The following is a 16,541-nucleotide window of genomic DNA, read 5'->3' on the forward strand; positions in this document are numbered from 1 at the left end:
ATAAACAAGGACACTTAGACATTAAACAAAGACTTCACATATAATCACACAAATCAAGAGTGAAACCCGGGGTTTTAGAGCTTAAACTATGGCCTGCTTGATCTTAAGTAGGGCTACCTTAATAGGAATGTAATAAGGATGTATACTAAACAGAGATCTCTCTCGAAAAATCTCAAGACGGCCGTATGAGATTTCTGTTCAGCAACACCCAAATCAGGCCCTCCTTTCACCCTCTTTTCAGACAATGGAGCAGGAAAGAAATAAAATGATCTAAAACATTAAAAAAATTAGGTAATAATAATTGAGAAAGGGAAGAGAGTATAGTAAAATAAGTCTTATGCAATTGCTCTTGTGAAGAAAGTCTCTCATCCAGAATCATGGTGTCTCACCAGTCATTCGGGGATCCACCGAGGAGCTTCAGCAGACCTAGGAAAAACACACACATATCCTTGGCCCCATAAGAGAACAGGGTCTGGCCCTTACCAGATTCCTGTGAGCGGGTCCCTCCATCGCACTTCAGGGAAGGCTTTCCTTGCAGGGTCCAGAGTCTCTCTGCTGCTGAATGACCCTGTACATCAGTATTCAAAAAACTAAAAGTAAAAAGAGCATGACAAAGAAGATTTGCAGGAGTTTCCTTATACTTAAGTTGCTATTTGGCTCCTAACTCTGAACATACCTCACAATGCACTAACTAAATCAGTAAGACTTAAGGATCTACATTCTATTCTATTTAAATTTAAGTGAGTGCTCCTTACAAGTTCTAAAAACATTTTATTAGAGCTAGCATTTCCAATTTTCATGCAAAACAAATTTAATTCCGGCCTTAAAAACAGACACATTTTGACAACATTAAACAAAGACTAAACAGAAACAAGAATTAGACGAACCAGACAAACCAGAGAGAAACCCGGGATTTCAGAGCACATCCAGATTAGAAAGATGCCTGCCTGATATTCAGGGCATTTTCAGACACAGGGACTGAAGGATGTGACTAAACAAAATCTCCCTGAGAAAATTTGCTCTCGGCAGCTTCTGGGATATTTTCTATAGTCAGATCCAACACAGGTCTCCTGCCTCAATTTCCAGGCAAAGAATAAGAAAGAAACAAAATGATAGCTCAGAAGATTGTAGCCAAACATTAAAGAAAATCAGACCATGACAGGAAAAGCTGCAACTTTCCTAATACCTGAGTCTCCTTTCCACTCTCAAATTCTATAGTTGCTGCAACTGGTGGCTCAGGTTGACCATGCTGAGATTTCTCTCCTACCTCAACAGCCCCTTCATGAAAGTCCAACTTCCACAGCAAATAATCACCCCCCGAGAGACAAGCACAAGCAATCACCTTCCAGTCATTTGGGGGAAGAGCCTTTGCCCTAATAGTATCTAATAAACCAAGTGAAAAAGGGGCAGTAGGCCCATACTGAACACAAGCAAGTTTAAGCTCTTTCAGAGTTTTAAAAGGTACAGGTTCATGTTCTCGCACTAGTCTCCCCATATCATCCTGTATTTCTACAGCAGGAAAATGGGTAAAGCCATCATTTATTGTTTCCCCTACATTTCAAGCCTGGTAATCAGTCTGATAAGGGAACGGAGGAGCAGAGGGTTGAATGTAGGAAGGAGCTGAGGGCAGCGGAGGCCCCGCGGCTAAGACAGCCATAGCCACGGGTTTTTCATCCCCCCTGTCATCCTCAGACTCCAAGTTATCCTTGTATTCACATCCCTCTGTTTCCAGCTCACCCTGATACTCTTCAGACAATATTTGTCTTCATACGGAAACATTCCTACATAAAGGTCCCTTACTTTTGACCCTATCTGTCCCATATTCTTTTACTCCCAACTACACTTTCCCCCAAAACTTTCTTTACTCACTGTGCGCACTTCACTTTGGGGAGTTCCGTCACCTTCCTTCAGTTTTAGTTTCCTCGTACTCATACTCAAGTCCCTGTTCGGGTGCCACTTGCCGCGGACCAGCGCAGCTCCTAATAACGGTGCGGAATTGAGGAAACACACTTTGTCAAAACAAAAACGATGGGACCGGGAGGACTCCTCAAACTGCCTGGCAGTATCTGCGTGCCTCACAGCCCCAGTTCACTTTATTATATAGACCTATGCAAATTAAGGACCCTGATACAAAGTTGCACATCAAAGGCTAAGACAGGAACTCTCCCAAGGCAAAAACAGGATACATTAGTGAAATTTACAAACATCTGAAACAAACAAAGAGTCAGAGGAAGGGCATGTATATTACTTCCAGCAACCCAAGGAAGCAAGTGGAGTGGGGGCAAACACTCAGCATCAAAGCCAAATATGGAGATGGAGGGGGGAGACCTTAGCCTTTTGCTAAGCCTCGAATCTATAATGGCTTTTTGCCATTAATGGTCCACAACAAATAAGGTCAAGTTGCTTCTCCCTAGAAGTGGAGAGAGGTTAAGAGTGATATAGCTGGTGGATCATTCTCTATCTCGAAGGAAACAACTGGACTGGGGAATAGCCATTCCTTTTAATAGTATTAATTCTCTGTGATAATCTGATTATTAGAAAAATAATTTTATGATTACTTATAATGGATTTATCTCAGCATATTTTATGAATGGAACAAATAAGATTTCAGGCAATGCTTTGCATTTAACTGATATCTAAAAATGATTTTTTTTCATGTGTTTAATGTGCAAACAAGGGTGGCACCTGGTCACCCATTGGCCATTAAATGTGACACTGATCCCCAATATGCTTCTGTAACATGTTATCACTGTTTTTATGTGTAAATGACAAACCGAGAGCATCTAGCCTGTTACAATATAAGTATTCTTTACCACCAACACATCATAGGTTATTACTTCCTCCAGGCACTGACAAATTACTATTTCCAAGAGTCTGCAAGAGGCCAATTCAAATGAGATTATATTTGGAAAGATTTTCCTACTTGGATTTTTCTACTAATCTCTCTGGTTTGCATACTTGATTAAATAAAAGTTTATAAGATAATTTTTCAGCCATAATTTCAAATTAATGTACTAAAAATATTCCATTTCATTTTGTGTAGTCATGTAACTGCACTGAGGACAGACAGTTCTTTGAATTGAATGTATTGAGAAATAGAACAATATTCTAACCACAGATATTTTTATGCCCTCATATACAGAAATAGAAATATCAGTAAAATTCAACAGTGATTAAGTTATAGAGGGATAGGGTTATAATGGGTGGGGCAGCATCATGGTAGGAAAGCAATTTTTGCTACATAAGTATTAAATTATAGCCATCAAAGGATTAGGATAATGATTATATAAGTTAACTCTTTAACATGGCACTTATACAGCTTGAAAGACCATAACACAATACAAGTGGCTGTTAAATAAGAACTAAATAAAATAGTGGAGTCAGTAGAAGTAGAATTTCAAACAAAAATAGTACTGTGAATTCTTTTGGGTTGTAGATCTCTTTCTAAATGCAATTTGTTGGCTATTCAGAATGTAGAATGGCTCCTAATTTGTGTTGCTTGTTTATTCTTTCTATTTCTGAGACAAATTATAAAGCACAGTAGGTTAAAACTTGGAAGCGATATCACCTACATGCTTAAAAGACAAAAGAACCCTAACATCTAAATTATAAAGCATTGTTATTCATTGAGTTTGCATAGACACTGATCTTCTCCTGTATCTATTATTTTATTGTTCATCCAAGTTTCAAAACTCTAACAAGGCTAGAAAACTATGGTAAAACTATGACATGTTATGTGAATTCTAGTAGAGATCAAAAGAAAATATCATTAGTGACATTTACTATACAAAGATTGCCCTTTAAAATTATATAATTATTTCCAGGTTTTCATGCTATGAAGGCTATTTTTACCAAGATTCTTTTGCTCTGTCATCATAATGTCAAACATTTTATTAAGGTAAAGTGACCATTAGCACTATGAATGTTATACTTTTATTTCTACTTTGTTGTTTCAGCCCTTTCCTCATAAAATCACATCTAATATTCGATTTTGTTATTTCCAGGCTTCTGCTTCTCAAATGACTCCTATTAGCTTTCAGAATAATTATGGAGCCTAGAGTGATTTATCGCCATGTAACAAATTACCCCCGAATTCAGAGGCTTGAAATGGTAATAAACATTTGTGATCTTACACAGTTGCTCTGGGTGAGGAATTTGGGAGCAACTTGTCCAGTTCTGCCTTGGGATCTCTCATGAAGTTGCTGTCAGTACATTGGCCAGGGCTCAGTCTTTTGAAGACTGGCAAGTTCTCTTCCAAGATGGCTCTCTCAAAGGGATGGCAGTTGGTGCTAGCTCTTGGCTGGAGCTCTCAGTTCCTTACCAACTGAGTTGCAGGCTTATAACAAAAAAATTTAGTAAATCTATCAATTAAATGGATTGAGAAATTAGCAAGTTTGCAAGTACAAGACACAGTATGAAAGAGTTAGAGGACTTGTGGAAAGCTATTATGGAAAACCAAGTTTTGGAGAGAAGAAAAGAGTCAGAGAGCGACTTGACTGCATGGTACAGATAATAGGAATATTGGAGATGTGGGTGATGTTGCAGAAATCTGGCCTCTGGCACAGTTTTTCCTTCTCAATATTAATAGTTGTGGCAGGACCAGAACTTCCTGTTCCCTCTTATCCTTAGTGTCTAACCTTGTGATTGGTAAGGATTGCTTGAAGCCATGCACCAGCCCACAGGGGATTAGTCTGGACCATTGAACCTTTCCTTTTTGTTCAGTAAATATGATGCCTGATGTTAAGTGAAAACCCACTTTAAAAAAAGTGTAAGTATCGTTGTTTTTCAAAACTGTTATCACTCTGTTGATGATGATCATGTAAAATTTTAGATATATGATATTAATTTTTAACAATAGGGAGCTATACACTCTATTCTGTTGTCCATTTCAAGATACAAAATTGTGATAACGATTTGTACCATTTTTGAAAATACAATAGTTTATTAACTTTTACTTTTTTGATGGATTTTTGACCTTAAAAGTGCTATTTAAAATGATTTCACTTAGTACATATTTCAAAAATAAAGAACAAATTGATTTCATATACATGCATACATTTTATATGCATGTATAAATTATGTTGCTAAATCACACCTGTAAGATGTAATGTTAATCTAATATTATTTTCATTCAATGGCTAGTTTCTCCTTAAAAGGAAAAATAACAGGTAATAATTTCCTTTTGGAATTAGGCTTTTTCTCCTGTGCAATAATGAGCGATTTAAGTCAATTAATCCCAATTTTCATTAGTCTAATGGGAAGAGCTATATTATAATAAAATATTATATTTGGACTTTCTCAATAAAACAATGTTTATTATTGTTTTTATGCGGAGAATAATTTATATTAACCCATGTTCCTAAAAATGAATATCAATAGGTGTACTTCTGAAATAGACATTAAACTCTAGATCTAATAATACTATCATTCTTGCTGAGTTTCTAACCATTGTCTTCTTTTCTTTCTAGAACTTCTTTTGAATTGCATATTGTAATACATATTTTTAGTATCAAATGGAATTTTATTTCAATTCTCAGTATAGGATTTCTGTCAAACTCAGTGAATTACAGACATTTTCAGTTTAAGCTCCTACTTCTAATAAGGAATGATAACCATCTGTTCAATGTTTTTAAATTCTCTTTGTACACTGAAATAACAAGATTTGATCTGAATATTAATGGAATGGTGCCCTTAGGGCACAGAAGTTTTTTGATCTTATATAAAGCCGTATTTGTCGAATGTCTTTTCTCTTTAATGATATTCTGGTGTGTTTTGTTAGATAATTTTCTTTGTTGATGTCCCATCTATTGACTAATTCTCTTACAATACTTCAGTTACTTTTTATTCTGTTGCCATTGTTTTCAATTATTGCTTTTAAAAAATTATATTATGTTCTTATAACTAGAAATTTATACAAACCAGTCATGAAAGACCTTATATACTTATTTTAGTCTGATTGGAGGTAAAATTACAGTTAATTTTCAAGTGTTCTGATCCAATTGTATTTGATTAAGAAAAATTTTTTTTTGAGACGGAGAGACAGACAGGGACAGACAGACAGAAAGGAAGGGAGAGAGATGAGAAGTATCAACTCATAGTTGTGGCACCTTAGTTGTTCATCGATTGCTTTCTCATATGTGCCTTGACCAGGGGGCTCCAGCCAAGTCAGTGACCCCTTGCTCAAGCCAGAGACCATGGAGTCATGTTGATGATCCCATGCCCAAGCTGGTGACGCCAAGCTCAGGTTGGCTGAGCCTGCATTCAAGTCTGTGATCTCAGGGTTTTGACCTGGGTCCTCAGTGTTCCAGGTTTATGTTCTATCCACTGTGCCATCATCTGCTCAGGCTGATGCAATTTTATTTTTTATTCTTTTATTCTTGACATAAAAAATAGAACTTATATTTATTGTCAAGAATTATAATATTTAGAATATTGAATATTAACTTGACCTTTAAAGAATTATATCAGTGTGTTACTTTGGGTTCATTTTATTTATTAGAGTCATATCATATGATAGATAAACATAAGAAGAAACTTTTTTTTCCTATGGACAATTTTTTTAACTAAAGGTCTTTTGAATAGTAGACTTTAAGCTAATCTTTCACTGACAAAACAAATGCTACAATCCTAGAGATGGACTGGATCATAATAAAAGTCCTGTAATCTAACTGTTTAAATTATGCCTGGCGAGTGGCTCTTCCTCCTTGTCCGCATCGGAGAGAACTTACTACCCCCGGGGATCCCATCCTGTAACTTTTCTGACTATTACTCCAATATAAGAAGCCTTTAATAATGAAGATGACCTCCTGGAGGAGCTCCTTTCTGACCTGCATTTTAGGGCCCACAGGAAAGTGGAGTTATTACAGTGGTGGAGAAAGAAGAGTATCTCAGCAGAGAGTTCAGTACCAACGTAGGAAAACTGGGCTTTGTTGACTGTCGATGGAACTAGAATAAAGGGTGGGGAGTGGTGAGAGGGGAAAGAGAAACCTCTGTCTTCTATAACATGTGAACTCATCATACAGTTTTATTATACTTTTATATTTTTAGACTTGTTAAAATTTTATGGCATCTTAATGGTCCTAAGCTTACTGTATTTCCAGGAAAGAGTCTGAAGTTATAAGTCATGTCAGTTGATTTTAACCAATATTTGTCACATTTAACCTCTGTGCCCACCAGGCCTGACCTCCAGCTTATATATAGATTTGTGCTTCTGATTGTTTTAAGATTTATATTCCGTGACCTTGACAATTTTGAAGGTGATAATTCATACAGTCCAAGACAGATTTTATTAATAGCATAAATATACACTCAGATTTACAGGTATGTCCATGATTAAAATAAAAGTCATTTATGACCTTGTAGACATGTAGCTCTCTTAATGATGTCTTTTACTCTGTTGAGCTATAAGGACTATTTTCACTCAGTTATTTCCCAAAACTCCTCCAAAAGAAATTGTTATAAAATTCTGAATTCTGTGATCTGTGAGGAAGGTAGCATATAGTCCAGGGGTCCCCAAACATTTTACACAGGGGGCCAGTTCACTGTCCCTCAGACCATTGGAGGGCCGGACTATAAAAAAAAAACTATGAACAAATCCTTATGCACACTGCACATATCTTATTTTAAAGTAAAAAAACAAAACGGGAACAAATACAATATTTAAAATATAGAACAAGTAAATTTAAATCAACAAAATGACCAGTATTTCAATGGGAACTATGCTCCTCTCACTGACCACCAATGAAAGAGGTGCCCCTTCTGGAAGTGCGGCGGGGGCCGGATAAGTGGCCTCGGGGCCTCATGCGGCCCGCGGGCCGTAGTTTGGGGACCCCTGATATAGTCTATTGTCCAGACCAGCATATTAAGGAAAAGAAGTGGGCACTATTGATAATTATGCCAGGACAACAGTTAGAAGCTAACACTGTCTCAAGCAAACCAAATGCATGGTCACACTACAGGGTAGAGACAGTACTTTTTCCTGCAACATCATCAGGTAATTTTGAGGTTCTTGGTTTGATGTGATTTGACTCAACATTTGAGTCACACCATTTCTGGCTTGAAATATGACAGCATTTTTATTGTGTGCTTCAAGTGAATTTCAAGCTGTGTTAACCTGCCATTTTGTGCTAATGATTCTAATGACTAAAATTAGTGCCAGACAATGAGCTTGGCGATGACAGCATAGATGGTTCTGTTTTTACTAACTGCACTATTTCAGCTGGTGTATAGTTAATTCACTCCGTTTTATTTGCAAAGCAATTTTAAATCAGCAGCATTATTATTTGACTTCTTAAAGTACATCCACTAGTGATTTTTTGACATATGTATATGTTAAGAAGAAAATTCACAATTAAATTTTTAAGGAACTCTAATTGCTAGTCTTCACAGTTCTTCAAGTAAGTGTTTTTTTGAAGGTGAGGGGACTCCCAGTAAAGGGAACTTTGAACAAAGACAGCCCATGAGTCTAAAATAATTTCACATTTTTAGTAAATACACACATGATGGATGACTTCAAACACCTTCCTGCCTTGCTCACAATTGCATCCCCAGCACCTAGAACCATGGTTGGCGTGTAATGAGCACACATTCAATATTTGTGCATAGAATGAATAGTGTTCTTTTCAGTTTGCTCCATGATATCTGAGGCATGTGTTTTTTATTTTCAAGCATTCTCTGTTTAATATCTATTTATACTATTCCTGTCAGTACATTGCGTGGAGACTTCCCTGCACTTTCCATAGTTTTGGGGTTTTTTTGTATTTTTTGTTTTTGTTTTTCTGAAGTAAGAAGCAGAGAGGCAGAGAGACAGACTCTCGCGTGCGCCTGACTGGAGATCCACCCGTCATGCCCACCAGGGGGCAATGCTCTGCCCATCTAGGGCGTTGCTCCACTGCAACTGGAGCCATTACTGCGCCTGAGGCAGAGGCCATGGAGCCACCCTCAGCAACCCCCCCCCCCCCCCCCCCCCCGCCGGCCAACTTTGCTCCAGTGGAGCCTTGGCTGTGGGAGGAGAAGAGTGAGATAGAGAGAAAGGAGAAGGGGAAGGTTGAAGAAGCAGATGGGCACTTCTCCAGTGTGCCCTGACCAGAACTCGAACCTGGGATATTCACATGTGAGGCCGATGCTCTACCACTGAGCAAACCAGCCAGGGCCTTCCATAGCTTTTGATTCAACTAATCAAATCAGATTGTAATTTGCAGTGCTAGTTTTTTTTCTTCAGTAGAAAGTTTTCCACATTCTTTTTTCAGTTACAATTCACATTCACCTTGACTTTCAGATTTGCCCTTTGCTTTTCTTATGCAAGCCAAGAAACCAGATGATGTAACCAAATCTCTCTTTTTTGCTCTATTTAAAGTTTTAGCTAGGGTAATGTTTCTGTTAGCCTGGTTTCCAAATGAAATCTAAAGTGCTGTTTTAATAAAAGTGAGGTACAAGGGAAAATCTAGCAGTTAAATCTTAAAAGATCATTTCTTTCTATGCTCAGTAACCTACAAAGGAGCCACTGTATGTCCCTAGAGAGACAATTTTTAGACAGGAATATATGTGTGTGTGTGTGTGTTCATAACTTTGCCTTATGAATAAAAAGATAATATTTTCTCTAGTGAGAAATTCTGTTATAAGAATTTTAGTTCCTATATGTCTATCATCTCCTTTATCTTTATTTAGATGCACTTTCTCAGGAATAGAGACAAGTAAAACAGAAAAGCTTTATCTTAGGGGAAACCAGAGTGACCAGTGTTTGTTTACTTACTTTTTGCTCCCATGGTTTTTTATCATCCCACCTTTCAGGGCACAAGTGCCCTCATCTCTTTCCTCTACTGTTCATCTCAAGCATTTTTCTGAACTAATTTTGGGATTCGTAATTTTCATTTTAGTGTTCCTCGTTTTTTTTTGTTTTTGTTTTTGTTTTTGTATTTTTCCGAAGCTGGAAACGGGGAGAGACAGTCAGACAGACTCCCACATGCGCCCGACCGGGATCCACCCGGCACGCCCACCAGGGGCGACGCTCTGCCCACCAGGGGGTGATGCTCTGCCCCTCTGGGGCGTCGCTCTGCCGCGACCAGAGCCACTCTAGCGCCTGGGGCAGAGGCCAAGGAGCCATCCCCAGCGCCCGGGCCATCTTTGCTCCAATGGAGCCTCGGCTGCGGGAGGGGAAGAGAGACAGAGAGGAAGGAGGGGGTGGGGGTGGAGAAGCAGATGGGCGCTTCTCCTATGTGCCCTGACCGGGAATCGAACCCGGGTCCCCCGCACGCCAGGCCGACGCTCTACCGCTGAGCCAACCAGCCAGGGCCATAGTGTTCCTCTTAATACAGTTTCTTTCTTGAAATATTTGTATTTTAACATTCTTTCTGAGTTATCATTTATCTTTGTAAATAACATTTTAGGTCTCAGGGCAATTATATTTTGCTGGGAGCAACACCAGGCTCTATAACACACACAGGCACAGACACACACACACACACACATGTGTATATGCCTGTATGGCATAAGAGTAAGGCTAAGTCATTGATCACTTATGATAGAGGCTTTACTTTTTCTTTAAGTTTTCATGCACCTTCAATAATTGGGTCCTCATGTAAGTAAGGTCTGCCTTGGTTTTATTGTCTGGCTAGTATTGGGAATGGGTCTATGGAAGCAAAAGGGAATTAAATGGAATTTATGCAATGTCTTTACAATTTGTCTTAAATAGTTTCAGATAAATAAACCAAAATCATATTTGTGAAATTATAGTAGGTAGGTACTCTAGTTCATCTTGTTTCACACCAGCGTAATGAACGGTCTCTGTTCTTATGTTGGTGTTATTTGCTCCAGGGTAATATAGTTGGTTTGGACTTTATCTGTAATCAGTTGTTTACAAAAGAGCAAAAAGGACATTGTACACTGCTTTCACTAATAAGTCAGTCTTATGGCAAAGACTTTAGAATGTAGTGAGATAATACACTTGGTCCTAGCCAGAAGGCTGAGTCATGATATAGTGAGATAACAGAGATTCACTAAAGCAAAGCAAAGATGAATGAATTTTGAGTTATGATGTATACTGATTTCTAACAATATTTATATTGCAGGTCAGTTGCTCCGGTTAAAAATGTTTCGAGAAGATCATGGGTCGTGGATGACAATGTTCTTCAGCACAATTCTCTTTCTCTTCATATTTTCTCACATATACAACACGATTCTTCTAATGGATGGGAACATGGGGTAGGTTATATTTCTTCTTTCTACTGTGGTGAGTGTTATGTTTGAAACTCATCAGAATTTAAAGACAATTTTTTAGCTTGTAGTAGCCTAAATGTCCTTTACAAATATTCTACCCTAAATAGGGATAATGTATGCATTTTCTGACTTAAGACATTTAGAGTATTTTCTCCAAGAAGCTTTTTACAATAACTTTTATTGTGTTCCTTCTTCTTTAGGACTTCTTTGTGGGGATGGTTTGAGGGCAGGTACTAATTTCATAACCGTGACAGCGTGTGTGAGAATCAGCAAACCTTATTGACTTGTTTACACTCATATGATTAGTAAAGCTTGGCTAAGGAGGTCTCCAGATTTGCAATTCCATTGCTCTACAGTATTGGGCTGAATAAAAGTGATACTGTTGGCAGTTTTTTGTTTTTTTTTAAACTCTCAATAGCTTCAACAGTGAGAACTTTGTTATAAATGGGTCGTTTTAAAAGTGGGCCACCCTGTATTAAATCCAGGGTTGTGATCTATACTTATCAAATCACTAATCACATCACTATGGCATGAAGAAGTGCTACCAAGTAGATCGTAGATTATTTTTAACTTTCTCCGGTTCTTGGTGAGTTTTAAGCACAGAATATCAGGAGAATTACTTGGTCTGTAGCATTAAGAATTAGACTAGTGACAAGAATAAGCCACTTCAGATCTCTGTGGTGCACTGAAGTAGTTCATAAGGAAGGTTCTGATCTATCCTCCAATAGATTGGAAAGCTGGGTGATAGTCTTTTCTTCTACATGTAGGTGAGGCAGGAGCATTGGCCAGTTCTGAAGTGCAGTGGCTTTGATGTTATGTATGCATCTTAGCCACCTCTGTGCAGTACTCAGAGGGATAGCTCAATAAAATTTTTGTTTTTTCCCCACCATTAAAGAAGATGAATAGTAAAGGGGAAGCAGGCATTTCATAGCCTTATACATTACCAACAAGTGGTGAATTCAAAAATGTGACTTTAGATCAAATGGTCATGCTTTGGGGAATTTTAAAAATACTTTGTCTATATTTATTTATTTATTTATTATTTAAAAATTTTTTTCTTAAGTGAGAAGGAGGGAGGTAGAGAGACAGACTACCACATATGCCTGACCGGGATCCACCCGGCATGACCACTAGGGGGCGATGCTCTGCCCATTTGAGGCGTTGCTTCATTGCAACCGCAGCCATTCTAGCACCTGAGGTGGAGGCCATGGAGCCGTCCTCAGTGCCTGAGCCAACTTTGCTCCAGTGGAGCCTTGGCTGCGGGAGAGGAAGAGAGAGATAGAAAGGAGAAGGGAAGGGGCAGAGAAGCAGATTGGTGCTTCTCCTGTGTGCCCTGACTGGGAATTGAATCCGGCACTTACACACGCTGGGCTGATGCTCTACCACTGAGCCAACCAGCCAGGGCTTATAATTATTTCTTGAGCTTTAAAAGATACCATTTATACCGGGTCTGTTTTTAAATGGTGGAGTTATAGACTCTACTACATAGCTAGTCAGAATAACCTTAGCCTCAGAGCTGCCCCTGTGATAATGGGACGGGTATGGTGCTCTTGGGGTGACCTAACATAGTCAAGGGTCTGGGAGGTGTAGTGCACTTTCAGCACTGCAGCCAGAAGGTGAAGGGACCTATGTAAAACTTACATTTTTTTTAAAGCTGTTGCTGGAAATAATATATTAAACAGTATGTAATAGAAGTTGACTTTCATCTAACTCTGTGTTGTTGTTTTTTTAAATGTGGGGCTAAAAAACTAACCTGAACTGCTTGTTCTGGGGAGAAAAGCAGATTTAACAATAATGAATTAAATGCAGTAACAGTCCCTAGCACGTTGTAAAGCACTTTATCACTAATAATGAAACTAATCTTGATATGGACTACCAGTCACTGAGCACTCAGTACCAGACAGATTGTTTCAATTAAACCTCATGATGATCCTATGCAATACGTATTTTTATTACCTCCATTTTACAGATCAAGAAACTGAGGACCAGAAAGGTTTTGTCACTTGTCTGAGGTTATATTAGAGTTAAATTTCTATTTTAAACAATAATAAAAGATTTGAGGGATTAAGTTATGAATACTAGTTATGCAGCCTGCTCTTCCACTAGTGGATCAGATGGGTGGTTGACTCTGCTGCTCAATCACCTATGCCTATTAGCCTTTCTTTACATTTTTATCATTCAGTGTGAATTTGAAAATTGAAAGAAGTAGGAGGTATGTGCAGGAAATGAGAGAAGAGCTGGTCAAGCATTTATGTGTATTGATCTTACCTACAGGCGAAAGTGATTCTCTTTTATTCTCAGACTAATTACAGTATCCCATATTCTTATGTGACTCTTGATCTCTTCACCAATAAGCCTCATCCTGTTGGAAAAGGACCATTTACTGAAAGGACATCTTAATGGTGCCACTATAAAAAAATTCAAAGCAAGGGACAAATGATTTAGTTCTATAAATAAAAGATCTCCATTTATAAAAGACATATTACCAACTTTTATGAAATATGCTAGTGGAACTAGAGAATGCTTTAAGGTACAAATGTAAACTTGGGGGAAAAGCAATTCTTATTGCAGATGGATACAGCTGTGCTTAGAGGTTCTCCAGAAGATGCCAGCAGGCCTTGCCTCATTATTTGTACAGCAGGGAATGATGGGAAACGCTCCGTGCACCAGAGGGTGTGGAAAGGACAGTAGGCACACAGCTGTCACAGTTGGCTGGTTTTATACCACAGGATTGCTGGTGGTACAGGGGAGCGCAGGATTCTTGACCACGAATCTGATTTGTACTGGGAGTTCCAGTGTGCCCTGGTCTGTGGATCTCGCTAGGAATATTGGTCTGAGGATCTCGCTAGGAATATTGGTCTGAAACTATTCTGAAAAAGGTTTCAAGAGTTTTCTATGATGGCTAGACCTGTGGTCCTGTAGTTTAGAACTCCTTTCCAAGCTGGTAGCCTTCAGGCTTCCAATGCGTGGGGTTTAGGGTTTCAAAGGGGAAGAAAGGGAGTTTCCTTGAATGATTTGCCTTCTTTCCCAGCCCCCAATTTTAGGGGTTGAACAAAAGTTCTAAGTTTATCTGAGCAGAACCTCAAGAGTTTTAGCCAGAACTCGATGTAAGAGTCAAGTTGCCTACTCCTGGTTTTCCAGTACACTGGACTTCCGGAAGCATGCTCTCTCTTCTGGCTTTAGCCATCTGTGGGAGCCAAGCTGACAGACAGGTGGAGGGGGAAAGAGGCCAGTTAGCGGGCTGGGCGAGAAGGGGCCAGGGCTCAGACAGACCGTAATTCTACTCATCTCTCTATACCTCACACCACCGAAACGCTGCTGTCATGACTTCTTTTATTCTTTAAGTCACCAAGACCAAACTAAATTTATTTTTCTATAAATGTTTGAGTTGTAGGTGAGGAGTCTGCAGAGAAGGCTCTGATTCGTGGGCAGAGTTTTACGTTTAGACATTTTATAAGCAACTTCAGTTTTATAAGGGGGGCAGACTAGGCCACCTGAAGCATCTCCTAGTACGAAATCTTCAGAAGTGCTGGAAAAGGTGATGCAGACAAGTAGACTCTTCTTAAATGCACAGTTGGGCTTACCTATAGGTAAGGAAAAATACGATGACAGAAATAAAGAAGTATCATAAAACCAGGGCCGTGAGCCTATGAAGTGACACTTTGAGACAGTGACTTAGGGGCTTGTGTTTTAACTCCCATGTCAGGACCAGACATAAAGATTTGGTCTCATATTAAAGTGAGAAATTGAAACAGAAGCCCCTGCATTAGATGGATCTGAAAAGTGCTACAGAGAAGGGTGGATTAGAAAGTATATAACCATTAGCACAAGTCGCATCTTGAAACCTCACCTGATCTATACTGGACTTGGTGTGAAAAACCATAATCTTCCGTGGAGCTCATAACCATAGGTGTGGTGTTTTGGTTTTGATATACATGTCTCTTTTGATTTTAGAATTCCTCACCGCCCACAACAAACCCCTGGATAGTCTTTTCTCCCAGTTTCAGGTTTCTACTCTTCTCTGGAGCCCCCTCTCTCCAATAACTCTCAGAATTTCTCTGGTTTATTATTTAGAGCAATTTAGTTCCCTTTCATCTTAACTTCTGTCCATTGTGATTTATCGGGGGGCTTTTCCTTTCATCAGCAAAACCTTATTCATGCACTTTCCAATCAGCAGCCCGGGACTCTGAGATAAACGTGGCCGCCTTCTCAGAATGCAAGGGGGCTGCTGCCGCAGCAGTTTGCTTTTGCGTGGTTCTTAAAATAGCAATTCTCCGTTATCTTTTGGTTCAGCTGATGCTTAATTAGCTGTCTCTTGCGAGAGAAACAGGAAGATGCTCAAAGAAAACGGGCAAAGGCAATCGGCTGAGTTAACGTTAGGGTTATCGAGTCATCACCGTTCAGCTGGTATGCTGCGTGGTTGACACACAGGGCAGACGCCTCCAGAGAGGGAGACATTGACAGGAAAGAAACATCAAACCATGTTCTTCCACAGTACAGGGCTTTTAAAAACATGATTCTAAGTGAATCTTCCCCTAATTGTTTTTGACTTTCTCTGTGTTCAAGTAGGCATTCTAAAGCCAATCTATTTAGAAATTTGGTAGAAATAAAGAGAGGTGTACTTCAAATACAGATTGAAGATTGATTATCCAGAAACTGATGCTTTAAAAACCCTTTTTGATGTTGTCCTTCTGAAGAACTCCTTAGTCATGGAATTTTTATGGCAACTATAGTGTGAATCCCTAGTTTAGGAAGAATTTCTGCATGTTTTCAAGTATCCCAGTTTTCCACAGGATGGCTCATGTATTATGTATGAGGAACGGAACAGTGAGAAAGTGAAGCCTGTACACACCATGGTTGATGTTCACAAAAACAATTCCTCAACGAGCCACTTGATGGCAGCAAAAGGCAGTGTTCAGGCACTGATCGCCTCACTGTCTTGTCACCCGCAGGCTTTCTCTTCTGAAAGTCCCCTCCTGAATTTCTGGAACGTGATGTTGCAATAGTCGTGTTTCTAGCTGTTATTATAACTGGTGAGCTCTACGTGAAGCACTTATTATTTTATGATGTGCTTGGCCCCTTTTTATGCTCTTAATACAATTTTAAATACAGTGATAGTATATATAACCATGGTTGTGCACACATATACAATTGTATATTTGTAGACTTATTCCAGGATTACAAGGATAAATATTGTTTCTCGCTTGACTGACTTTTAACAATTCCTTCATGAAGTGGAATTTCCAAAGACTGCATAGTATTTTAGGAAGCTGATGTTTTCTAGTGTTAATGACCCCACCTCACAAAGGAGTTTTATTTTTACTAAT

General features: G+C 38.9%; 1 protein-coding gene across 5 annotated transcripts in view; it reads left to right on the forward strand.

Annotated features, from left to right (window-relative positions):
* TMEM117 (transmembrane protein 117) overlaps window positions 1-16,541 on the forward strand; it is a 512,620-nt gene that overhangs the window by 98,417 nt on the left and 397,662 nt on the right. For 4 of the 5 annotated variants that reach the window (XM_066369004.1, XM_066369006.1, XM_066369005.1 and 1 more), the window contains one exon: window positions 11,067-11,199. In XM_066369004.1, coding sequence (XP_066225101.1) covers window positions 11,067-11,199 — 133 coding nt within the window. Of the gene's footprint in view, window positions 1-11,066; window positions 11,200-16,541 lie in introns of those variants that run through there. The other variant, XM_066369009.1, reaches the window with a different exon arrangement.

Source organism: Saccopteryx leptura, chromosome 2 (genome assembly GCF_036850995.1).
Source record: "Saccopteryx leptura isolate mSacLep1 chromosome 2, mSacLep1_pri_phased_curated, whole genome shotgun sequence".
Taxonomy (NCBI): domain Eukaryota; kingdom Metazoa; phylum Chordata; class Mammalia; order Chiroptera; family Emballonuridae; genus Saccopteryx; species Saccopteryx leptura.